A 27,684-nucleotide genomic window follows, 5' to 3' on the forward strand; every position below is an offset into this window, starting at 1 on the left:
AAAAATACAATACTAATTATATTAAAATGATAACTAATTTATTGATTTAAATATATTTTCTTACTATTTGTCGCTTATAATTAAGATTTTGTGTGTCCATCAAACATGACCTGAGCACCCGATTTCCGATTGGTTTATATAAATATTAATTATTTCAATGATTTTTTAGAAATTTAAATAAATGCCGTAAGTTAATATATTTATATTGTATATACAGTATTAAAATTTATTATTATTAACTAAATTAGATTAAAATAAAACCTCATACTATTGATAACTAATATACAGTATATTATAAAATATTGTCTTATAAAATCAAAATTGTAATTTTTGAATTATTATTTAATATATAAATGCGATTATTTTTACAGTTTATTTTTACTATTATACTAAATAATTATTAATAAAAATGTATTTATCAACAACATTAAATTACATATAGTATAACTATAGTATTTACTTACTGGTAATTTATCTATTTTTTTAAATAATAGTTAATAATTTAATATTAAAATATTTTAAAAAATTTATTTGTCGATTCATTAACATATATTAAATTTAAATAATAATTAATATTAAAAATGTGATTACTAAAAAAACATTAATGAGATAATGACTAGAAAAATCAATAACACATATCAGTTAACAATAATAATTTGTAATAATAATTTAATTATTATTAGTTATATGATCTTAATATCTGAATAACATACTGATCCAGATATTTGTTTGACTCTTTTGCAAGACTAAAGTCTATATGTGTCCACAATGGCCACGAAATTGTCTGCAATTTACGTAAATCTGTTAACAATAACAAAAAAAGATAACATTAGACTAATTACATTACATTATCATTATATATAATTATATATCTATCTTATTATTTTTAAGGTATATAATAATAATTATTAATATTTTAATTTTATTAATACATTTCAAATTGGCAGCCAATCTGTTGACATCAGTTTCATCGGCCAACAAATCGTTGATTCCGTTAAACATATAGATATGCCGTGAGGTTATGTTAGCCAGTGGATAGTCGGGTGGATGAATCTGGCCGTATATTTTCCGATTGTCAATCAGTCCGAAATCGTATTTAGCAAATCTATTGCTCAAAATTAGTTGACCAAAATGTAAGTATATACGCGATGATGTTGTATCAAACCCAGTGGCCAAATAAACGGGTACTCTTTCCTATTAATTATTAGTATTTTTATTATTATAAATATATATATATATATATATATTTTTGATATATATATATATGCCTATCATTGAATATAGTGTATTATATAAATGATTTTTTAAAATATATTAACTTATAATATTTTAACTGTATCACTTACCGTATCTAAATTTTTACTATCTTTACCATAGAATACATCATAATAGATGAGACAGGCAAATTTTAATATAAAATTGCCACAAATAAATTTCCCAATAAACTGTATCAACGGTTCCGGTACACCCAAACCTATTGTTACGGAACTGTATACACATACATACAGACACACACAAAAAAGTGTATCAAATTAGTCTGATATTACAAATATAATAATACATGTAATTTATTATTATTTAAATAAAAAATTCACCCTAAAATTTAATAATGCTTACTTAAATAATGGTACAATAGGTGCCAGTGCTCGGTACAGGCTTCTAGTGTTTCCTAAATAAGCTATCGGTGCCAATGCTATGAATGGTTTAAAATATTTTTCCATTTCGGGTTTCAGTGATAGCAATATAAACATCTGTGTTGTGGCCAATGATAGTCCAACATATGATAATGTTTCTTGAATTTTCAACAACAAAAACAACAAAAATATTGATATATATTATTGATTTAATTATAATAATAATAATAATATTTTTTCTAAATTACCTTTTCTAGTAATTTCAAGTACTTTAAAAACAGTTGCGGGGACATCATTTAAGGACTGTTCAGTCAATGAGTATTCCCAGTATTTCAAGTCTATGCTCCGACAATGAAAAAAATTGTAATTTAACTAGTTTTTAATTACATAAACCAATACATACGTACCTGTGTTAGTTTACACAGGTAGGTACACAGGTATAATCACATATGTAATAATTATTATTAATAATAATAATTTATAAAAAAAATCTATAAACCATTAGTTGTAAGATTGACGTGTTTGTCTGAATACCGATTGCCACGGCTATTGGCCAACCATACATCCCAACCGCAAGCGGCCAACGTGTAGGCCAGTGTCGATGTCAAACGTGTAGTACAATTGTTGACAACTTTGCCATTGTCTTCACTATAGATACCTTTGCTATTTAGGCTACCCTTCCTATTCTTAAGCCAAGTGCCGGCATTGTCTGCATATCCGTGATATAAGATAACCGGCCTTTCCTTCAATTCATTTGGCTTTAAATATGGATTAACAATACGAAACAACTGAAGAATATAGCCATCATCTGTGGTCACCAAATGTGACTCCCATTTGAAACCTCGCGCTTCAATTAACTGAGTCTTTATTTATAACAACAACAACAAAATGAAGATTTTTTAATATAAAAATAAATATAATTTTATAAATAATAATAATAATAAATAAAAATATTATTAATATTTAATTTACCGCATTGTAGTAGATTTCTGGTTCAGTACTAAAATATTGACAATTAATATGATTTATAAATAGGATAATTAATGATATTAAAATTAGTATATTTATCATAATTTTCAAAATAAAATTTTTGTTTTTGTATTAGACTAAAAATTTAAAGAAAAAAGTAAAATTAATCAAACAAATCTCATCAATATTTTTTTATAAAAAAAATTACATATGCTTTTAGCAGATGTGCTAGTATAAATTAATAATAATTTTTTTATAGGTATTGTAATTAAAATAATAATTATATATATATAGTATATTTCAATTATTATATATTTAGCATACTCATAATGATAACTAACAACAGATTTTTTTTATGTCCAAAACTTATAATTTTACAAAATTAAAAAATTTATTCAATTAAAAACACATTTTTAAAAAAGAGTGATAATCAAAATTTTGTTTTTATTTTGTATCATTAAAGTTTTTATAGTAATAATTTAGCATTTAATATAATTTGATTAATCATTTATAAAAAAAAATTTAAAACACGTTAATTTATAGTTAGAATTATTAAATTATGTGTATTAGTATCTATTAATTTTGTTTATTTAATTTATTTAGACATTTGATTTATTTAAAATATTATATATTAATTAAAAAATAAATATTTTATCTATAATTTTTTTTCACTAGTCTATAAAATATTAAAATAAATACAAATTGCAATTTCATACAATTACTGTATTTAAAAATAATAATAATTTTATTAGTAATAAAAATTACAAATTATATATTTTAAACGTCAAATGCTCAACAAATTTGTAGTAAATTTAACGAAAGAGTTAACATTATTATTATTATTAATTATTAAATTTTTATTTTGCAACACTTTACTTACATTTACTTAAATTTTTTGTTGTTGTTGTTATTTTCTTGATATTGATGTTTATAACGATAATAAAAAAACCTATTAATTACTTTTAAAAAATATAGATATGATATCGTAAATGATATGTGTTTAGCAATTATTTAAAAAACTCGTAACTCTTTCGCAAAATTACATTTCAAATAAATCCAATAATATTGCGAATGAGTACCGATTTTTCTAATAATTATTATTATGTTAATTATTTATAACAATATTTGTTAGTTATATTTTTTTGTATTGTTTTGTAAAAAATAAAAATTAAGTTTTTTTAAAAAAAAAAGTTTTACACGTGTCGGCCGTTTCACTAGCGATGGCCACATCTTAAAGGGGTTTACAGAAAAAAATGAGTCTTTAGTTTTAATGCAATCAAAAAAATAAAATTTAAAATTACATCAAAAAGACAGTCAGATTTTGTGAACCCATTTAAGTGTAGTTATCACTAGTGATGAATCAAATAGATGTTTATTTATTTTTATTAATCATATAAATTATTGTTATAAACTATAAACTCATAAAATCGTTTTTTTTTTTGAAAAAAATAAATAAATAAAAATTTGTAATTATACTAATAAATTATTTAAAGAGATTAAAGAATAAAAATAATAATAAATTTTAATATAAAAAAATATATTAAAAATATAAGATATGGCATTATTACAGTTAAAAATCTATGTTAAATACCTTACTTTAAATCAATTTGCACACAAACAGCTCAAATCAAACAATAAATATTTTTAAAGAAAAAATATTTATTAAAATTAAAATTATTTATTGATGTGTTTATACTGTTAGTAGTCGACAACTATTATACAAACTATACAATACTTGTTGTTTGAAATAATACAATATACTCTGAAAACAAACTAATAAACAATAATATTTGAAGAAAAATATATATATATTATAATAAATTTAAATCCTAGAAATAAAACACAGAGAAATTATTATTAAAATAAATTGCGGAAAATACGCCAAAATTTATTTTAATGTTAAATTTCCTCAATACATATAAAACGCTTTCTTTAAATTATTATTATTATTATTATTATAAACAAAATATTAAAATTATTTTAATTTATATATCTTTTTTTATGAATTAATGTATATGAAAAAAAATTAATTTAATAAAAAGAGTTTTATATTGCCAAACAATAATAACATTTTTATCTGATTTATCTAATAAATAATTAATTTTGCAAATATTTACTGATAAAATTCTTAAATAAAAAAAAAACTTACAAAAAAATTGCCCAATTAAAGAAAATTTATTAATTTTCTATGTAAATAAATTAAATGTTTATAGATTATATTAATACTAATAAATCAGCAACAACAAAAATATGTTTAACTAATTTCATAACACAAAAATATGAAATAATAATTTTTTAAAAAAAGTAAACTAAAACATTACATTATTACAGATATTAGAAATAATAATAATTTTTTTTATATACAATTGTTGTTATATTTGTAACATTTTAAAACTGAATAATAGACTTAACAAATAATGCAATTTTGGGAAAATTTTCTCCTGAAAATAATAATAATAATAATTTAAATATATTATACCGGTATATATAAAATCTTAATTGTAGTATTTTAAAACGTTAAATAAGTATACAATTAATTTATAACATGTAATTAACTATTTTTTGGCAAATTACAAAAAATAAAAACTATGAGACTTTTTATATAAACAATAAAATCTAAGTTTTTTTCACACAATAATTAAACTTTAGTACTGTACAGAAAAATTATATGTAATATATTTATAGTAATTTAATATAAAATTCAATTTTTTTTAATATAAAAAAGTCAATTACAAGTTTGACTAAAATTTAGAAAACACAATAATTATGTGATAATTATATTTAATATTAATCTAAAGTATATTCTAATTAAAAAAATTATTATTATATACATAAACACTTTACTTACAGTATTCATATACACATAAAAAATACTAATAATACTTAAAGTATATTAAAGTATAAATGGTTTCTATATTAATATGATATAAAATATATTACAATATATTTTATAACAAAAATTGCATAAATATTACTGACCATTACATCAGATAAATAATAAAATAGAAATGTTTTTTTTAAGTTATTATAGTCTCATTTACTGACTATTATTTTAATGGACACGTGGTTGGACTAAATTTTAAAATATAAATTATGATATTATTAAAACATAATACTTATAATATTATATATATATATATATATATAGATTTCACGGATATAGTTATTTTCAATACATTTCATATACCCTTTCAATTATGATAATCATTGATATTAAACTAAATGATGGATTAGTTATATTAAAGAAATTTAATACATTGTATTATTGTAATTTGTAAATATTTTGCAAACAAATTATATAAAACTAATTAAATTATAGATAGAAATAAAAATAAAGTAATTGATCAAAAAAATGCTATCTATATACTGACCAAATTGAACCAGATCACCCAAAAAATAATAATAATTGAACTAGTTAGATATTTTTAATACAAAGTTGCACATAATATTAATAAACTTGTATTTTGAAATATATAGACAGTATATATTATTAGTTACTTTTTTCCTATTAATACAGTAATTGCTATTTTTAATGGATATTTCATTCATACAAAAAATAGATAAAATAACTGTATTTTTTGTTGAAAAGTTAATAAATTTTAATGGAAATTTGCAGGATAGTTACCAACTAAAAAATAAACCTATTTGATTACTATTGAATATACTATACATGTATAATATTGTCAAATATTATACAATCGGTGCTATTTTTTTCAATTTATTAATTTAATGTAAATTTTTTTCTACTAATAATATATACAGTATTAATACATGTCATTATCATTTGTATTAAATAAATGATGAAATTACTATATTATTTGCAACTATTTTTTTTATAAAAATTAAATGTTTTAATTATTTATTTATTCAATACAAATTGTAATTCATTGACCATATATAGATGTTTTTTCTACTAAATGATACAATCACATTATTTATGATAAAATCTATTGTATCATATATTATATATTGACTTTAAAATAATGCAAATAAACAAACATCAATCAAATATACATTATAATGTTAATTAAATACACGTAAATTAAAATCATGTTTAATGTGCAATTAAAACTAATTACTACTTACTGAGAGAGAGAGAGAGAGAGAGAGAGAGAGAGAGAGAGAGAGAGAGAGAGAGAAGACATTATTATTTATAAATTCAATGAATACAAAAATAAAGTTTTTTTTAAGAGGAAAACTATTTTTCAAAATTAAATTATTACCATATAATGCATAGTACAGTAAATCAAAAACTTTTTTAAAGTTAAGGATATAAATAAAAATAATTATTTAGAAAATACTAAAATCTGCAGTATTTTTGCAATAAAAAAAGCTAAGTATAATATAGCAAACTGTGCGACATCTCTATCATCTAATGGTTAAAACATTTACAGTATTTAAAAAAAAAACTAAGTTTTAGTAAAATAGACTTCAAGTTTGGTTATGTACTGTATATACAGTACTGTACTGTAAACTGTATTAATTATACATATACAGCCTGTATAATACAGGTATATACAGTACAATATATACAGTATATACTGTATATTGAAATATTATTTGATATATAATTGATATATACGTTTAATTTATTTTAATTGTTTTAGTTAACACAAATATTTAGCAATTAAGTAATCAAAGGATTAATTTGTTTTCCTAAATCTTCTAAATTATATTTTTCTCTTTGAATACATTTGCCATTTAGATAAATTTATTATTATTATCGCTGATATATATTTGAAAAATAAAACAAAATTTAATTAAAATGTTATTTTTCATATAAATAAAACACATGTTAATTGCATTTTTAATTGCAATTAAGTTAATAATCATAAAATAAGATGACCATTTTTTTGGTTAGGATTGTAATCATTATTATAGTATTTAATATATGTATGCAATAAAAATGTTATCTTTAATTATTGGATATATATATATATGTTTATCATTAAATAAAAATATAATGTAACGATTTTCTTAATAAATAAATAAATACTGTATATTATATATATATAAATTTATAAACTGCACATAAAACGGTAGTACCGAATCATCTTTTTAAAAATTTTAAAAAAATTAATCAACAAAAATGCAAAAACTTTAGAAAATTGATTTACTGTAAAACAAATTTTTATTAAGTGATGGTATAAAAGTTTATGTAATAAAATAAAAATAAATTAACTATAATTTTTCCAATGCTCTAAATTATATATCTATAATTTTATATAGTTTTGTGAATAATGCAATGATATAATTTTAAAACAACATTTTTTTTGGTTATATTGACAACAATTTTATTTTTTTAAAAATTACACAAATTTATATAATTAACAAACTTATTGTTAATCTATTTATTTTTAGCAAATTAGTTATTCAGTTAATCTATTAATAATTATATACTAAATTGAAAAATTAATATTTTAAATATTTTTGATTTATTTAATTATCTAAATCAACATTTTTTATATAAAAAATATTATATATTTTTTTAAGCAACAAATAAAAAATACAAAATTTTTAAAGCACTGGTATGTGAAAGGTTTTTTCATTGATCGAGTGGCGCACCGATCATATGGGGCGGTGCGTTCAACTGCCTGAGCGACTAAACATAACTGTATTTTTTGTCGGATATACACATCAATAGCTGACTCGGCATAAGATATATAGAAAGAGAGAGAGAAAAAGATAGAGAGAGAGAGAGAGAGAGAGAGAGAGAGAGAGAGAACTGTAAGATAGCGAAAGTCATATTTTTGTTGTAAAAACTTATTAAATGTAGGCTATGATGGCTATGGTATGTGTGTCATAGCGGAAGCACCACTGGAAACAACTTTTTTTTTGATTTTATTTTTATTCACAGCTAAAACAACAACAACTGACTGTTTTTTTCAATAGTGTTGACCGCGTGACCTGTTGCTGGGCTCCTCTCAATAGTAGTCTGTAACTGTCTGTCCCCTTAGCTGTCTGTTCCCCGTAATAATAATAATAATAGACAATTATAATGATGGCTAACCATAATAATGATTGTGCGGCGGATAATATTAATACAAACGATGTGAATGCTATTGAAGTGAAAAATTTACAATTTTCTTATTCAGACATTTTCGGCAATTTTATGAAACCAGTGCTCAATGATCTGTCCGTAAGTGTGCCAAAGGGTCAGATATATGCACTGCTGGGACCTAACGGGTCCGGCAAAACTACATTCATTAAATGTATGGTCAATAGACTAAAGCCGAGCTCCGGTAGTATCAAAATATTTGGACAGACGCCCGGATCGTCAAAAAGCCAAATACCCGGTTAGTACTAAATTATATGTTTTTAACATAAAATAATTAAAATTATTATAACTGTAAAATACTATTTTAAAAAACTCAGAAAAATTATATAAAAACTTAAATAATAGATAATATATATATCAATATAAATATCTATATTTATTTTATTTGCTCTCATATTTTGTTTATTACGGATGTTGTAGATTATAAAAATAAAAACAAAACCAGTTTTTATGGTTATAAACGTTTTTTTTCTCTATAATTAATTTAAATTAAAACAACATTTTTAGATATTATATATAAATATATATATATATATCTATATATTGCTTCAAACTATCATCTATTTAAACAACCAGCAGCGCCATTGCTAATTAAGATCTGGTAATTATTATTTAATTAGTGGTGTCAAATGCAAATAAGCAAAAATTTTGTTTAACTATATATATATATATATATATATATACCTATCCTATACCTAATAATAATACTAAAACATATGTTTAGTTAAGAGATTGTACGGTACAAATAATAAATCATTATTTATAATATAAAATAGTTTTTTAAAATACTAGCAAAATTATTTTAAAAATTTGACAGTGACTTAAAGGGCTTATTAATATGAAAAACCTAAATAATTTGATAAATTAATTAAAAAAACCAACCATTAATTTATTACAGTAAATTTTCAACTATTGATATATAATATTAAATAAACCAAAATAATATCTATTAATATTTTTAAAATGCCTTAATTATGTATTTATCTAAACAGTAAAGTATTTGTAATTTTTTTGTAATTTTAAAAAAAATCATAAATCAAATTTCAAAATATAAAGTTAGTAATATATTTTATTTATGCCTAAATTATATCTATATTAGCTTTATTACCATTAATAATAACTATTATAATACCGTATTTATGATAATGTAAAGTTTTATAACAATAATTTATATCCTATAAAATTATTTAATTATTAATTAAATAAAATAAAAATACATAAAATTAATGTGTTAAATTATAGGCTATATCTAAAAAATTAATATTAAAATCATGATCTTAAATAAATATAAATTATGCATATTTTTGTTTTATGCAAAATTATTTTCTCATGAAATAATTTATATTATTTTATAAAAAAATACAAAAAATAGATAATTAAATTAAAATGTATTATTGTTATTGAATTATCTAAATTAGTATAAAAATATTTGAAAATAAAATTAGTTTTTTTTAATAAAATTGCAAAATTCAATAATTTAATAACTAAAAATTATCAGATCATTTATGAAACAAATATTGTTGTATATTTTATAAAAAAAAATTATATATTATTTTATACTTTATATGAAATATCTGATATTAATAAATAATTATATATACAAATATTTGTTTTTAAAACTTTGTTAATTTTTGTGGAATTTAAAAATCTAACCAATTTATCAAAATTTATCTAAAATATTAGTTTTTTTTAAAAATTGAATTTAATTGATCTTTTTTCTATTTAATAATTTTTTGATGTTTTTTATTTTTGTAATTTTCACATAATGTCGTAAATTATTGCCGTTATATATGATATATTTTTATAAATAATATAATATTTCTGGAAAATTTTTTTATGATTATTATTATTAATAATAAAATATTTAATTTTGAAGATACAATATACAGTCTAATTGCTATAATTTAAAATAAATTAAATTACAAATTACCCATAAACTAAATATTATAACTGTTTTTTATCATTTAATTGCTATCCTAACAAAAAAATATTAATTCTACATTTTTTGTTACATATTTAATATATAAATTAAAAAATTTTGTAATTCATTACATATTTATCTGTTTATTTAATATTTTTTATGGTTTTATTTTGTGGTAAATATTTGTTTTTGTTTAAATAGTTTTTATTAACTAATTTAAAATAAAAACTTAATGAGAGTATAATATATATATATATATAAGTAATAATGATAATAATAAATTATATTTAAATTATAATAATATAGTATATATATATATATAATAGAAAGACATTAATAAAAAATAATAAAAACTTAATTAGAAATTAGATATACATATAATAATAAAAATTTATATTAAGACAGTTTTATATGATTTGGCATTAAAAAATCTTTTGAATTAATAAAAGCATTAAATAAATAAAAACTATAGGTGTGATTATATTGGGAAAAACTTATAGCTATTAAGCATTATAGCACTGGTAGTTTTTTAAAAAAATACTACACATAACCTCAACCCATTGAATTTGACGATTATCTAAAAAGATTATCCGATCTGTTAATGAGTTTCAAGGAGTAGTAGCTCTCAGTCACAAACATAAAGCTATTTTATTATTGATATATACAGTAAAGTATATATACTGTATATGATATATATTATATTTATTTTTCACATAAATTCATAACTTATGGCATTTATGTGTTATTTGTTTATTGCTTTCACTATAAGTATTAAAAAAACAATTTTTCTTCATTTAGCAAATTATTTTCTCGAAAAATTTTTAAACGTTGTATAAAAATAATTTTTATTTTGAACAGAGACTTTATTTTTCAAAAAAAAACTAATACTGATTTATTAAGGATAACTTACCAAATGAGTGAATGAGAGGTTTTTTTAAATAAAAATTTGTTTGATGTGTGTGTGTGTGTGTGTATTATTAAGTGAGTGTAAAAACTTTAGAGAGAGGGAGAGAGAGAAAGAGAAAGAAAGAGAGAGAGAGAGAGAGAGAGACATGCAATCGTGAAGTCATGAAGTGACTTATAAAATATAAATATAAAGTCCTTTTTGATTAACAATTAAATTTATTTTTTTTCAATTAATTTTACGATATTTTCATAAAATTTCTAAATATCTATATAAACAAACAACGCTCTCACACACACACACACACACACACACACACACACACACACACACACACACACACACACACACACACACACACACACACACACACACACACACACACACACACACACACACACACACACACACACACACACAAACACACACACACATAAATACATAGAAACACACATGAGTTTTATAAGTTATGTATTTATGTGAAAACTAAATGCTTTAAAGTGTGTGTGACTGAGAGCTATTCCTTGAAACTCATTAACAAAACGGATAATCTTTTTAGATAATCTCTCTCTCTCTCTCTCTCTCTCTCTCTCTCTCATTCTCTCTCTCTCATTCAATGGGTTGAGGTTATAGTCATATTAATACACGACCAGAGAAAAACCATTTCATTTACTATAATATTTATATAAATTTTTTCAACTGTCTGTTTGTTAACTATTTAATAATTTTTGTTTGAAAATTATTAATTTGAAATGTCACTTATGTGTAAAATATTTTATTATTATTATTTTAATCGCGATTAAACATTTAATATATTTAATATACATATATATAAATAAATTTATTATTATTAATTTTTCTTTTTTAAAATCATTAGAATCGATAATTTTATTAATCGTTATAAATTATATGACACTTTATTATCATACATATATTAATATATTAATATATATATACTATAATATCCTATAATCAAAATTTAATTGTATAACATTTAAATTTTTATATCATTGGAAATTATTGTAAAACATTAATATAATTTGTTTTATTTTATTAGTTTTTAAATACAAACAAAACATAAATTTTTATTTATATCTAAATCAGATTATATTAAAAATTAATTTAAATAAAATAATAATAAAAATACTAATAATAATGAATTGATTAGAATATTGATTTAAAGTATATTTAGTCCAATTAAATAATATCTGATAACAATTTGTTATTTATTTGTTTTTTTTGTTAGCAATTAATAATAAAATTAGTAATTTATTTAAACATTTACATTGAATTTTAGATTAAAAAATAGCCAGTTTTAACTTATTAAATATAAACAAATTATTAGCCATTTTAGTTATCATTAATGCATTATATCATATAATTTATATGAGAAGCTCTTAGACTTATCAATTGAATAGTTATTTTTTTTGTTAATTTATTGAAATCTATAGTTTTTAACAAATTTTCCCAAAGTTTAAGATATGATATGTGCTAATATGCATATCGACATACAGTATAATAAAATGCATATATAAGTAAACAGTATTTTATTTAACACTTACTGATAGTTTTGATAATTTTTTTTTTAAAAGAAAACCTTTTTCTTTAATGATTATGTGCTAAAAAAAATTGTCACTAAAATTTCACGGGAAAAACTTTCAATTAGCAAATCATAATTATTTTTTTAAAAAAAATTGGCACATAAATTTTATTTTGTCCAAAAAAAATTATTTGTTGATAACATGGTTATTAATAACAATACTATATCATATTATATGCACAGTAATTAAAAAAAAGATTTTATAAAATAATTTTTTTCTGATAAATAAATAAATAAGTAAATTAATTAACATTGTTGTTACACTTTAATTTAGTACTGCTACTATTTGTTTTAAATTATATAGATAAGATTTTTTTTTGTTAAATAAAAAAATTAATTATTGTAACTTTACAATTATTTAATCAATGATTATTTGAAAACGATTGCAATATAGGCTATAATACATGTTTTTAAAAAAAAAAATCTATACAAAAATTAAATAACAAACAATTATATAGAAGAAACCAAATTAATTTAAGAAACAACTATTTTGAATTTTTTTAAAAAATAATGTGTGAATTACATAATCTAAATAAAATTAAATATCAGTTTATGATATTATAGTTGATAATAATAAAAAAAGCTAAAACCTTTTAATATTTTCACATAATTTTTTTATTGAAACCTATAACAAACTTTATGTTGAAATTTAACATTTTTATTATTATCTAGTTTATTAATCAATCAACTTTATTTTCAACCAAAAAACTCAACAAATATCTATTATAAATTATAACATTTTATATAGTTTATTTCAATTATAAATAAAGTTTTAACTTTAATATATATATATTAAAAAATATATATAGTTTTTAGTAAACAATTTGTTTGTTTTATAATTAATAATGTGAAAAATCTCTTTTTATTATTTTGTTTGATTGATCCAATAAGACATTTATTGTATAATACTTATATATGTATTGCATAATGTGTTTTTATTTATGATAAAATACTAATATTTTTTAAGTATTTATTCAATATTACACAAAAATAATACGTTATTGAACTAAAATATTCAATCAACTATATCAGTAAATAATTATTAGCTAATAGTAATAATACATATAAATATTTTTATATTAATAATGTTTGGTATTGAAATTAAATTAAAATAAATTTGTAAATTTCCAAAAAAAATACATTTTAATTAAAATACAAAACAAAATAAAGATATGATTTCTTAAAATAAATATAAGTTTATTTGATGTTAAAACTAATTTATTGTTGTCATTAAATTTGGATATAAGATAATTGTTAATAATTTTTTTAAAATAACAACATTACATAATTAATTAATACATTAATGATTTAAAAAATTTTATCAAAAATAAAACTAAAATACATTAAAGCATACCTTATTTGTGAAAATCATACAATTTTTACATAACATAACATTGAATTTTCAATAAAAAAGCATAAATATTTATAAATTTTATCTACAGAGAAAAAATAATTATGCAAATTGTTTGGTTTAAAAAAATAAGATTAAAATTGAGGTAAAATTAAATTAAACTTAAAACTATTTTTCAAAAAAAAAACATTTTATATAAAAATAATTGTGTAGTTATTTAATTAGTGACTTTGATATAAAACTATTTTTTAGTGAATAACATGAAAATAAAATTTTTTAGATAATCTCTAATTAGAATTTAGAAAATAAAAAATAATAAAATCATTAAAAAATATTCTATATATTAAAAGTTTCTTTTTCTCGATAGCAACTTAATAATAATAATAATAAAAATGTTTGATATTAATATAATTATACACTATTTAGCTAAATAATTGTTGTATTGTATAACAAGAAAGATATATAAAATAAATAATAAATCTTAAGTGTAATTACAGATGACATTCAGATTAACAAAAATAATAATAATAATAAATTATGTTTTCATTTTCTACCTAAAATTCAACAATTAATTTTTTTGTTGATAATATGATAATAAAAATAATAATATAATAAAATAGGTTTTTACTAATTATAATAAACCTTTTCAACTTTATTAACTGTACTTATTTTAAAATTTTTTTTAATGATAATGAATAGTACTAAAATATATACTATACTATAAAAAAATAATGTATTTATAAAAAAAATTATTTCAAAACAGGTGCCGGCGTGGGGTATGTCCCGCAAGAGTTGGCATTGTTTCTCGAGTTCACAATAGCCGAGAGTCTACTATATTTTGGTAGACTATACGGTCTGTCGACACAACTAATTGAGTCGAGGACTGAGTTTTTATTGCAATTTCTTCGTTTGCCACAAAAGACACAATTGTTGTCCGATTTAAGTGATGGCCAAAGACGTAGGATATCGATGTCCATCGGACTCATACACTCTCCGCCATTGCTTATCTTAGATGAGCCTACAGTTGGTTAGTCTTTATTTTGTTTGTTTGTTTGTTTGTCACAAAACTATTACAATATAATAAAATAAAATATATAACAAAAATTTTTACACACAAAACAAAAAATAAATAAATCAATTATAGGTGTCGATCCATTGCTGCGATTAGATATTTGGCAACATTTAGAGCACTTATCAAAAAACTGTAGCATAACTATCATAATAACCACACACTATGTCGAAGAGGCCAGGGGTGCATCAACTATAGGTTTCATACGGCACGGACATATGCTGACAGAGGACAGTCCTATTTGTTTGCTTAAGAAATACAATACAAATCTATTAGAAGATATATTTCTGAAGATATGCTACTCGGATGATAGCACACATAAGACTACTACTACTACAACTACAACAACTACTACTACTACCACTACTAATGATAAAACTATTAACAATAAGACGACAATAATTAATAGTAAATCATTACCATATAAATCATCAACGATTGATAAAACAAATTATAGCCAAAAAACAAGCGATGATCATAACCAGGTTGTGGTTAAAAATAGTATCAACTTTTTTGATAACAATATGAATCCAAACAATGAGTACAAAAATAGTAACCAAGATGTTCAAGAAAGACAATCCGATGACTACCAGTCGTATTGGCGACAATTGAGTGACAATCTGTCGCTTCATAAACATTGGGCACTGTTTTTCAAGAATTGGATCAAATTGAGAGGCAATTTGACACTAGTTTTTTGGGTATTATTGTTGCCATCCATTGAACTGTCGCTGTTTCTGATGGTAACCGGACCGCAACACGGCTTTCGGGTGTCCGTATTCAACGACGACCTCAACGGCAACTATTCGACACAAATACTCGACCTGTTTGACAACACATCGATCATACAGTTTCCTCATCGGACACTACAGTCGGCCATCAGATCGGTCGAAACGGGCGAAACATCGATGGCCATCACTTTTGCTGCAAATTTTAGCGACTCGTTAGTCGAAAGAATCGAAAGCAAGTTTACCGACGACCAAAACGACACCGCCATCTTTGGCAGCCAAAGCACTGTCAATTTGTATGCCGATATGTCCAACATTATGGTCGGTCCGCAGATTGTGGACAAAGTGCGCGTAACTGTCATCAATTTTCTGAAACATTACTTCCAATCGGTTGATGAAAATCCGCGTATCGCCGAAGTACCGCTCGTTCCGCAATACATATACGGCCGATACGATCCGACATTTGCCGAGTACGCCCTTCCCGGACTCATGTCATTTATCTTATTCTATGCACCCCTAAAATTGTGTACATTTGCTATGTTGAAGGACCGGGAGGAAGGAATCCTGGAGCGCAGTCTTGTAGCCGGTGTTAATGTTTCCGATTATATTGTATCGCATATTGTACTGCAGTTTATGTTTCTTATACTACAGATAGTTGTCTACAGTGTTACCGTACTATTCATTTGGGAACTGGAGGTCAAGGGAAGCATATTGTTGTTGATAACCGAAATCTTTTTTCACGGTTTCTGTAGCATATCGTTCGGTGTTCTCATATCGGCTCTCGTGTCCACCGAATCGGCCGCAATGGTTGTCCGTATTGGCGTACTGTTACCATCGTTTTTCTTCAGCGGCATTATATGGCCAGTCGAGTCGTACACATCATTCCTGCAGACACTGACCCTACTGTCCCCACTAACACTGCCTACCGAAGCGTTTCGATCGATTATGAGCCGCGGATGGGGTTTATCACACTTTCCCGTTTGGATCGCTATTGTATCCAATTGTATACATTCTGTAATTTATTTAATGATTGCCGTATTCACTGCCAATATTAAGATTATTAATCCGTAAATTATTATTATTTTTTTAAATATATAATAAATAAATTTTAAAAAAATTATATAATTTTGATATTTTAATAGTTATTTTTTACATAATAACATCGAATTAAATTAAATACAGATTATGTATAGAATGCTTATAATAAGCATAAGTTTTAAATATATATTTTATTTTTAAAAAAATAATAATTGTAAGATTTATTTTTGGTTAATAATCAAATTTTATATGTAATTTGTGTGATATGATAGCAATTTTATAAATAATTAAATTTAGTGTGTCAATAATATTTAATTATTATTATTATAATAATAATATATTTTTAATATATATATTAAGTTAATATAAAACAATTAAATTATAATATTACAGATTACCCCCCATATGTATGTAACAATACTTAAATTATATCCATCTATCTATTTATATCTATATTTTGTTATACAATATTATTATTAATAATAATTATATTAATGTTTAATAAATAAAAATATTTTTTTTAAAAAAATATGATTGATTAATCCCAATTATTATAAAACTACATTATATTACTTTAAAAAATTTATGTACTATAGATAAAAAATTGAAACATGTACAATTATTTAAAAATTAATTATTTCAATAATTCAAAAAAATGATATAAATTTTTTTGGTTATAAGTAAGTATACATTTAAAAAAAAAAAAACATAATATAAAAAGCATATTATATTTTTTAAAAAAATTATATTAATTATTGACATTTTTTTAAATAAATATATTTATTATTTATTTTTTTGTAAATTTTTAAAAAAAATATATATATATCGAAATATTTTGACGTAATTGTCGTCAAAAAAATTTATTAATATTAATATTATTACAGTAATAGTGAGCATAAAATATGTGAAATATTCGATACAATCGACAATCGATTTGAACGTCAAATGAATTGCAAACACATAATAAAAATAAACTGTTTTTTTGTTTTGTTTATTGTTTTCATGAAATAAATGTTTGGTTTCTCTCTCTCTCTATCTTTCAATATGTTTGGTCTGACTATTGAACCGATTATGAAGTGATCAATTAATTTGATTTACTTATTGGATGTGATTATCGGTGATAATCGTTGAGCTAATACAACCACTGAAGCGGTGTTAGACATACAGACACTTCAGACAGACTGACAGACAGTCAGACATATAGACTATGGATATGAACGGTATGGTCAGCGGCGGCGGTAGTATCGGTGATGTTGTTGTTGGTCTGGGTATCGGTAGTCCCGACGATACCCTAAGTTCTAAGCAACGACTCCGGGAACTGATGCGCGAAAACTCGGAAATGAAAGAATTGATACTATTTTTGGACGACGAAAGAAATTACGCCAAACTTCTGGTCAAAGAGTTTAATGCCAAACAACTGAAGACCTGGAATCAGATGAAAGTAAAGCTCAATCTATTGGAGACCAAACAGTTTGATCTGATCCGCGAAAACTATTCACTCAAACAGGTATTGTCACCAATCAATCAATTGATTGACTAATCTATTTGTTGTCACACAATATAAGACTCTTTGTTGTCTCTCTCTCTCTCTCTTTCTTTGGGAACTAATTTTGAGACAAATATGTTTATCTTTTATCACAAATCTCTTATATATCATATATATGATATACAAAGCTATAACTAGACTTTCAAAATGATATATCTATTGACTAGAAATTTGTTTGCACTGTTGATGATAGTGTCGATACTCTTAAGGATCAGTTTAAGTGACAGTTTATTAAGTGATAACCTATTGATGATATCTACTGTATGTTAATTAGCACTGGTCATTTTTGTTTATCCTTATTATTATTATAAATATTAAAAACAAAATGAACCATGATCGTTTACATGTTTTTAAAAAAAATACTTATTATTTATTAATAATTTATTAGTTAATAATTATTTAATGTTAATTGTTTCTTTTAAAAAACTTTAATTCAGTATGTAAAAAAATAAAATTAGTAAAGTTTTATAAAAAAAGCAAAATAAACTGAGGTCCCACCGAGAGTCGAACTCGGATCGCAAGATTCAGAGTCTTGAGTGCTAACCATTACACCATGGAACCCATATGAAAACCATCAATTATTAATTAGTTTAAAGTTAACATTTTAAAATTTTAAAGTTAAAAAATAATTTTACATTGAAATATGTTAGACATCATACTTATCTATAATCTTGAAATATAGTGTTTTTTTTAAATTAAATTTATTTATTTAAAGTTTCATATTTTTTGTCTGTGTTTTTTCGTATGTAATAGTTATGTGTATTATTGGACACAAACCACAATAGTACCGGTATGTCGACGCCAACATTGCCAGCTAATGGTATGCCATCCCGTTCCACATCGACGCCAGCTTTTTGTCAGTATATAACTTATTTGGAAAACGAGTTACGCTCCAGAGGTGCCGATATTGTACGTCCGAAACACGTGTCCGATGCTATGCGCGTGAATGCCATACGCGAGTCTATAGTCGATTCGGGCGATGAAAAGTCCATTATTGACTCACTAAGCGAAACGGCGATTAAGACTATAATGAATAGATAATAATTATAATACTTAAACATTACTTATATAATACTTTTGTGTTCAATAATATGATTTTCTAATTGTTAATACAGTATTATTTTTATTATTATTTGTCTACAATAATTGGTTTATGTTTAATACTATTGGGATTTGTATTATCAATTGGTTTATGATAGCACTGTTAAAATTAGTGAATATTTTTAAAAAAAACACAAATATCTACTTAAATAACATTCCACTCATTGTTTTTTAAAAATTTAATTATTAACTGTTATTTACTACCTAAACAAATATATATATTTTATATATATTTATAATATTTATTTTAATTTTCTATGTGACAATATTTTTTTGTGGCCTTAAAAATTATAATTATATTGTTATTATAAGAAATATTTTATTTATATATATACAGTATATATATATTTGCATGTTTTGTTATAATATAGTATTGTATTTTTATAATAATATAAACTTATTTTATTTATATATATAAAAAAGTATGTTTTATTTATGTCTATGAATAAAGTAAAATTAAGTTTAATAATTTAAAAATATTAAGGTATATTATGACCTAGAGTCTTAAAATTTGTATAATAAAATAAAAAAAAGGGGTTATAAATTATTTTAAATTGTTTTGAGGGCATTGAAAAGTGCAATAATTATTGTCAATATATACAATAATGTCATATCATTTTGATCTCTGTATTTATAATTAATAGGTTTCATATCATTTATCATAAATTAAGGAAAAGTTAGAAAAAGAGTTAAATAACTTATTTATATATATGTTTATTACTGTTTGGGGTTATATATTAGTATTATTTGTTATAACACACGTGTATTAAATACTGTTGATTCAGTAAAATAATTTATATATGATATATATATATAATTATTTTGTTTGCTAAACATATGTGTTTGTGTGTGTCTATGTGTGTGGCATACATAATGAACGCGTGATTAATAAAAATTATTTGCAATTATAAGAGACATATTTGCTAATTAATCAAAAAAAAAAAATATTTTTTAAAATTTTATAAATGATTAATAAAATTGTTTTTACAATTTTGTAATGATGCACATCAATTAATAAGTCGGTTCTATGGTGTAATGGTCAGCACTCTGGACTTTGAATCCAGCGATCCGAGTTCGAGTCTCGGTAGGACCTTAAGACAAATTATTTTGTTTTTTTTGTTTCTACGTTTATATCTATGCAAACAGTATTATATAATAAAATCTTTAGTGATATTTAATAACGTTAAATATTAGTAATAAATAATAAAACTACAGTATTATTATTATTATCAAAAATTTATTACTACTTTATTTCAATACAGTTTACAACATTTCAATAGACTATTCATTCGACATTACATATAAATATTACAATAATGTTAGTATACACTACTATTAAATATAGGCGATTGACCGATAATTAAATTTATATTAATAAAAAAATATATAAAATGTTTAGACATTTACATAACCGGTTTTAATTGGTGTCCATTTGTTTTATGTGGCATTAAAAAAACATTAGCTATGCTAACAATTATTGTTACAATTAGCATGTTTTAATTTTTACGTATAATAAAATAATATATATTAATAGTATTTATATATAAAATTATGTAACTTTACTTTATTACATCCTAATAATCCTTTTTATTAATATATATATATATATATATATATATATATATATATTGTTTAATTAAATTAATTACATTAAATAAAACATTAGCCATGTGAATTTTAATATACAGTAATTGTTAATATATTATTTAATATGTTATAATAATTTAATATTAATATAAATTTATCTCTGAAAATAAATTTTCGTAATATTTTTATATCTATTAAATTTGCAAAATTATTAAATTTTGTAAACTTTTTTAATATATTTAATATATAAATATTGAAATTTATGCAAATGAAAGTTTTAGTTATAAACTTTTGCAAGTATTCATAATTTAATTTAAGTAAAAATATGCTCATTTAAATAATAATAATAATAATAATAAAAATTAGGTAAAAATCCGCAATGAATGCATAAAATTTTAGCAAAATTAGTAGTCTATTAGCTATTTTTCTATGAAATTACTGCTATTTCTATACTTAACACTTAGGTAATGATCTCTACATTAATTAACATTCATTTCAATAATACATTTTAAAATAATTTTGTTATTCAATATATATAATGGCATCTCATTAATTAATGACTATTTTGTTTATATTTATAATTAACTTTTGAAAATTTAGTAAAATTTATATTATTTTTAATTTTTTTAAAAAAATCAATATAATATACAAATAAAATTATATGTAATAAACACACACACACTCATCATATCATGTCTATAATGCATTTATTTAGTTTATATATAATAAAAATGTGATTAATTAGGCAATCAAATGCAGCATTTAATAATTCATTGTGCATTTTATAACCTGAGATTTAGCCACTAATGTATAGTATTAACAACAATATTAGATAGTATTGTAATAAAAAACACATTATTTAGTATTAACCAATCATTATATATATAGAGAGAGAGAGTATAATATTATCATTAAATTTATAATAGAGAGGACACACCTGAATTCTTAGATATTAATATACATATATTATTAATATATTATATATATATATATATGAATATTATATATTACTACTTAAATATATTAATATTAGTTTAATAATTTAAAGAAATTTTGTTGAAAATGTCAGTATACTGTTAACATTGTTGTTGTTGTGTTATTATAGCTAACAAACCTATTAATTATAACTTGCGGGGGTAGTCAACTAAGATGCCCAAACCAATTGCCAATTGACTCGGGGATACCCATACCATCAAATGATTTAAAGCCATTTTCACTATATTATTGTATTTTGTTGTTGTTTGCATCTAATGATAATTAATAACTTGTATATAATTTATAATATATAACTTTAACTTTATATATTAAAAATAATCAGTTTTTACTATTTTTATATAAATTATAAAATAAATTAAAATGACAAATTAGCACACAAATTTAATTTAATTACAATTGAATTAAAAATATCATAATAAATAAATAAATATAAATTAAAAATAAGTAGTTTAAAATATTTTTAATTATTTTATTTATTTATTTTTAGAAACTAAAATAAAATTTATTGATTTGTTTAAAATAAGTAAATTACAACTTATTAACATTTGTTATCATTATAATCAACAAAAGTTTTTGTAACAAAAATGTTGTTTTTTATCAAAAAATTGGTGATAAAATTATTTAAATATACAATTAATTGTTGTCTAAATTAAATATAGGTATATAATATATACTATATATACATAATATAAAATTATATATAATATATTTTTAAAGAGGAATGTTAATATAAATAATTTGTTAATAATATAATGATATTTTGTTTTCTTTTTTGTTAAATATAAAATAATTAATATTATTTTATTATAAATTTTAGCTATAAATAATAAATTACACGATTACATAACAAAATCATTATACAGTAATTAAATATAGAATAATAAATATTTTGTTTAATAATTTTTATTATAAAAAAAACTTTTTTTATGATTTATGAAATATATTTATATTATTATAATACAGTATAATTAATACACTGATCATTTACATATGAGTACAGGTATTTGATATTTCTAAAAATATTTTATATTAATAGATATAAATAAAATATATAATATTGAAATTTTAACCTTTAAAATAATGGATTTATATGTATTAAAAAAATCGTGAATATACATCAAATGTCAAAATAATAATTTTATTATTTATATTTATTTATTTATATGATAATAACTATTTAATGATTTTATGATGAGTTTCATATGAAAAATTTGTACTTTAAATATCGATAGCATTAAAGATAATTAAGATAACAGAAAAAATATGGTCTCTATAGGAATAAGTAAATTAAAAAAAAAATAAATAAAAATAAGTGATTAATTGTTAAATTTAAATTAGATTTTTAATGTCGACCTGTACTTGATTTTTTTTTGGGGTTATACCATAAGCTCAGGGAATTATCCTTGAAATTTGTTAATCCCATTGTGTTTGAGTAATTTGAATGTCAAAATTAATAATAAAATAATTTTTGTTATAAAAAAACTAAGTTTTTCTAAGTAATCTAGATTAACATTAATGACATTTGGATTTATCTATAAACAGTATTTTATATAATAATAATAATAATAATACGGATACTTTAGACACGAAATAAAAATTAATTAAGATCAAGGAAACAAACAAATAAACTATAATATCTTATCTTTTTATTTATTAAATACTGTATATAATACCGATGCTAACGATGCATACAATTATATATATTTATATATATAATACAATATAATATTACCTGTATATACAGTACAGTACAATATTATCCGATGACATTGATGAAAATGTATGGTAATTATTATACACGAACTTTTATTTTAACATAATCATGGTAATAATAATAATAATAATATTTTAAATAATAAAATCTACCAAATATCTACCTAATTTTATTTATATACTGTATTAAATTTAGTTATATCGTAAAGTAATACAGGTCATATTGTTTTTTAATTTCAATTAACATATTTTGCTTATATAAATGAGCGTCTGATTTGTATTTTGAGATATAAATAGATTATTTATTTATTTTTTTAAATAAAAAGATAATATACAGTATAGTTTTCTACTTAAATAAACTGATATATTGTATTTAACGGTCAATGCTTGTTATAACGGTTAATAATAACTCCTAATTTTTTTTATATATATTTTGTTACCTAATTGGATTGCTTTTTTAGGTTTAATACCCCGGGTATAACACGTCTATAAAAAAACTTAACACACAATTTAATAGATAACCAAAAAAACACTGCTGTACTAAAGTTTTAATGTTATTTTTGTCTGTATGTGTGTATATATGTGTACATTGATTATGAAATATAATATAACGTATATACTATATATATATATATATATATATATATATATATATATATATATATAGTGTGTATGTATACTGTATTATACTATATTATAATATATTGATATATAATTATTTTATTATTATATATTATATGATATTATAATTAGCTAAAGAGTTGCCGTACGTATCGATTGTTGAGATCGTCGTCTTTTAGCAAACAATTGTATTAATGACAGCCGAAACTTGGCATTCATTGTGAATATGATAATAGGATTGTATGACGAGTGGCTCATTGCCAGCCAATGACTGCATATCCATATAAGTATGATATACCTGTGCGTCCATATGTCGGGCATTTGGTCGCCAATCAATGTTATAGTGTTCAATGGTAGCCAACAAAGTGCATACGATAGTACACATAACATCATCATTTTTATCATCTAATTTTTAAAAATATATATAAATATATAATTTTATATATATTAATATTAATTATATATTTTTTTTTATTAATATATATATAACAAAAAAATTACTGACTTAATAAATGAAAGATAATTAGCAATTCAATCAATAGTAATACAATAAAATATATGGATTTTTTTAAACACAAAGTTATGGATTCTATATAATATTATATAAATTTTGTGTTTGTGTAAAAAAATGAAATAACTATTTATACGGTTATTTACTGTGTATTGAAAATTTTTATTATTTAATACAACAACATAAAAAAGCCATATAATGTCAATGTCGTCAAACAAATAAATAGGATCACAAATATATATATATATATATATATATAATACAGTAGTATATATTTGAACACGTATTGTATTAATATTAATCTAACTGCTGATAATAGTCTAATACAAACGTGTGTTTTTATATATTATTATTTTAGACTATAAGCATAAATATATATATATATAAAAAATGATTTAATAAGAAAAATCAAGGTCTTAATCGAGACAACCCAGGGCTCGAACTCACTACACATATCAATCAAAATTCTACTCAACTGATTAAATGCTATTATTAATGAATTATATATAAATTTATAATATTAAATATGTGCTGTATGTTTGATATTATTTGATTATTATTATTATTAGTTTATTGCTTATATTTGTTTTATAAACACTCATATTTTGTTATAATTTTGAAATAATAATAATTATTATAAAAAACAAAATTTTCTATACCTTTCTCTTGGAAGCCCTAATCCTCTGATCTCTTTGATCTTCGGCCTCTCCGGGAGTCTGTTTGGCGAACACTACGACAGCTATTCTCATATATGTATAGATGAGGACAGTTAGCGGAAAAATGTACTGCAATAACATCAATGCCATCGAATAGTAATAGCGTTTATTATTGTCATCCCAGTCCTCCATACACGTCAAATGTGTTGAATTTTGTTGTAAGTGTTGCAATTTGGTCAGTATGGCTGTCGGTAACGGTGTGGCCAACGATATAAACCATATTATTATTAATACTAGTTTTGTATTCATTTTGGTAATCCTTGACCGCAATGGATGTAATATAGCGCGATATCTGTCAATCAAACAACATATTTATATAACATATAAACTATTGTAAGATTATATCAATATATTAGTTAAACTGTTTTAATATAAAACTTTATTTTTTTTTGTCAAAATATCTAATAATAAATTAATTAACTTTTATTTCCTATATTTGATTATCATTGTCACAACACAGATGTCAAAATTATTTAATTAAAAATAACTAAAATTGTTTCATATTATAACTATATGACATGACTATAAAATTATATATATATTTATTAATATATATATATACTGTATATAAATATATTGTATATTATACAGTAAGCTTTATACTGTATATATATACAGTAGCATAATCTATTGATTAATAAATTCAATAGTTTTATACTATTATACAATATATAATGTATAAATAGTTGTGAAACAAACCTATCAATACTAATTGCAATGAGAGTGTAGGCACTGATGAAAACGCTGACAACTTGTGAATAGCCAACGATAACACACATGAATGAGCCGAATGGCCAGTAATGAAGCAATAAATCGGCCACAAATGTAAAGGGAATACACAGTACGGCCATCAGTAGGTCACCGACGGCCAGGTTTAAGATGAAAAAGTTAGTCACAGTTTGCATGCGTTTCTCTTTAAGTACAATATAAATGATAAATCCATTGCCAATGATTGCGGCCAACCATATAATTGCATAAAATATACACATAGCAACCTAATTGATATAATAATAATAATAATATAAAAAATAAAAACAGAGTTTATAATTCATTGACATTACAGAATATTCTATATGCATATTACTATACTTTATATATATATATACATTGAATGAGAAAAAAACATAATTACAAACATACTTCAAAAGCTGTATTTGTTTGAATATCAAAGTCATTATAATCGTCCATTTGTTGTAAACTGATGTTAAAAATTGTTTTACTTAATCCATCTAATGATATATTATTATTATTATTATATCCAGTGATAAAATCATCGCCAAAATCATGTTGTCTAACACTATCCACATAATTAAAATTATCATCATCATCATCATCATTAATGGTAGTATCGATATTATTAATATTATCATTATTATCATCATTGTTGTTGTTGTTGATGTATTTTATATTATCGATATTATTGTCATTATTATTGTTAAAAAAATTAATCGTAATAGTTGCATCATTAAACATATCATTAAACATTTTTGATGAAATTATTTTAAACAAATTAATCATCATCAACAACAACAATAACAACAAAATTGATTGCATGGTTATAAACAATATTTAAATTTTAATATTTAAAAAAATTATTATTATTATTTATTATTAATTAGTTAGT

At 21.6% G+C, this 27,684-nt stretch overlaps 4 protein-coding genes and 2 non-coding genes across 6 annotated transcripts; 3 read left to right on the top strand and 3 right to left on the bottom strand.

Moving 5' to 3' along the window:
• Nucleotides 1–679: 679 nt before the first annotated feature.
• On the bottom strand, nt 680–8,810 carry LOC128964389 (lipase member K-like). The gene is given in 10 exon segments (XM_054310978.1): nt 680–801; nt 933–1,194; nt 1,347–1,488; nt 1,618–1,792; nt 1,883–1,972; nt 2,134–2,497; nt 2,607–2,639; nt 3,733–3,757; nt 8,494–8,564; nt 8,805–8,810. Coding segments are annotated over 10 exon segments (1,290 nt in total).
• Nucleotides 8,811–16,030: 7,220 nt separating this feature from the next.
• On the top strand, nt 16,031–17,302 carry LOC128964390 (uncharacterized). Its single transcript, XM_054310980.1, has one exon. It carries the CDS (start codon nt 16,031–16,033, stop codon nt 17,300–17,302), a length of 1,272 nt encoding a protein of 423 aa, XP_054166955.1.
• An 891-nt stretch (nt 17,303–18,193) lies between these two features.
• LOC128963979 (coiled-coil domain-containing protein 85C-A-like) lies at nt 18,194–20,074 on the top strand. Its single transcript, XM_054310534.1, has 2 exons — nt 18,194–18,776; nt 19,569–20,074. The coding sequence occupies exons 1-2, from the start codon at nt 18,477–18,479 to the stop codon at nt 19,854–19,856; spliced, it is 588 nt and encodes a 195-aa protein (XP_054166509.1). The 5' UTR covers nt 18,194–18,476; the 3' UTR covers nt 19,857–20,074.
• Trnaq-cug (transfer RNA glutamine (anticodon CUG)) lies at nt 19,305–19,376 on the bottom strand. Its single transcript has one exon. It is a non-coding gene; the product is annotated as a tRNA-Gln (tRNA).
• Nucleotides 20,075–20,937: 863 nt separating the features above from the next.
• On the top strand, nt 20,938–21,009 carry Trnaq-uug (transfer RNA glutamine (anticodon UUG)). The gene has a single exon. It is a non-coding gene; the product is annotated as a tRNA-Gln (tRNA).
• Nucleotides 21,010–24,965: 3,956 nt separating this feature from the next.
• Nucleotides 24,966–27,248, bottom strand: LOC128964391 (RYamide receptor-like). Its single transcript, XM_054310981.1, has 4 exons — nt 27,201–27,248; nt 26,760–27,055; nt 26,004–26,352; nt 24,966–25,238 (listed from the first exon to the last, which is right to left on the bottom strand). The coding sequence occupies exons 1-4, from the start codon at nt 27,246–27,248 to the stop codon at nt 24,966–24,968; spliced, it is 966 nt and encodes a 321-aa protein (XP_054166956.1).
• Nucleotides 27,249–27,684: the final 436 nt, after the last annotated feature.

This window comes from Oppia nitens, unplaced genomic scaffold, assembly GCF_028296485.1.
Source record: "Oppia nitens isolate AA-2021 unplaced genomic scaffold, nextdenovo-longstitch-racon4-pilon3 scaffold8_pilon_pilon_pilon, whole genome shotgun sequence".
Lineage (NCBI taxonomy): Eukaryota > Metazoa > Arthropoda > Arachnida > Sarcoptiformes > Oppiidae > Oppia > Oppia nitens.

What these genes read in the sequence shown, in the direction of transcription:
- LOC128964390 (XM_054310980.1), top strand. Translation starts at nt 16,031, where the DNA reads ATGAATCCAAACAATGAGTACAAAAATAGTAACCAAGATGTTCAAGAA.
- LOC128963979 (XM_054310534.1), top strand. Translation starts at nt 18,477, where the DNA reads ATGGATATGAACGGTATGGTCAGCGGCGGCGGTAGTATCGGTGATGTT. An exon ending in AAAACTATTCACTCAAACAG is followed by an intron (nt 18,777 to 19,568) that starts GTATTGTCACCA and finishes CGTATGTAATAG; the next exon opens with TTATGTGTATTATTGGACAC.
- LOC128964391 (XM_054310981.1), bottom strand. Translation starts at nt 27,248, where the DNA reads ATGGACGATTATAATGACTTTGATATTCAAACAAATACAGCTTTTGAA. An exon ending in AAACAAATACAGCTTTTGAA is followed by an intron (nt 27,056 to 27,200) that starts GTATGTTTGTAA and finishes TATATCAATTAG; the next exon opens with GTTGCTATGTGTATATTTTA. An exon ending in ATTGCAATTAGTATTGATAG is followed by an intron (nt 26,353 to 26,759) that starts GTTTGTTTCACA and finishes TTTGATTGACAG; the next exon opens with ATATCGCGCTATATTACATC.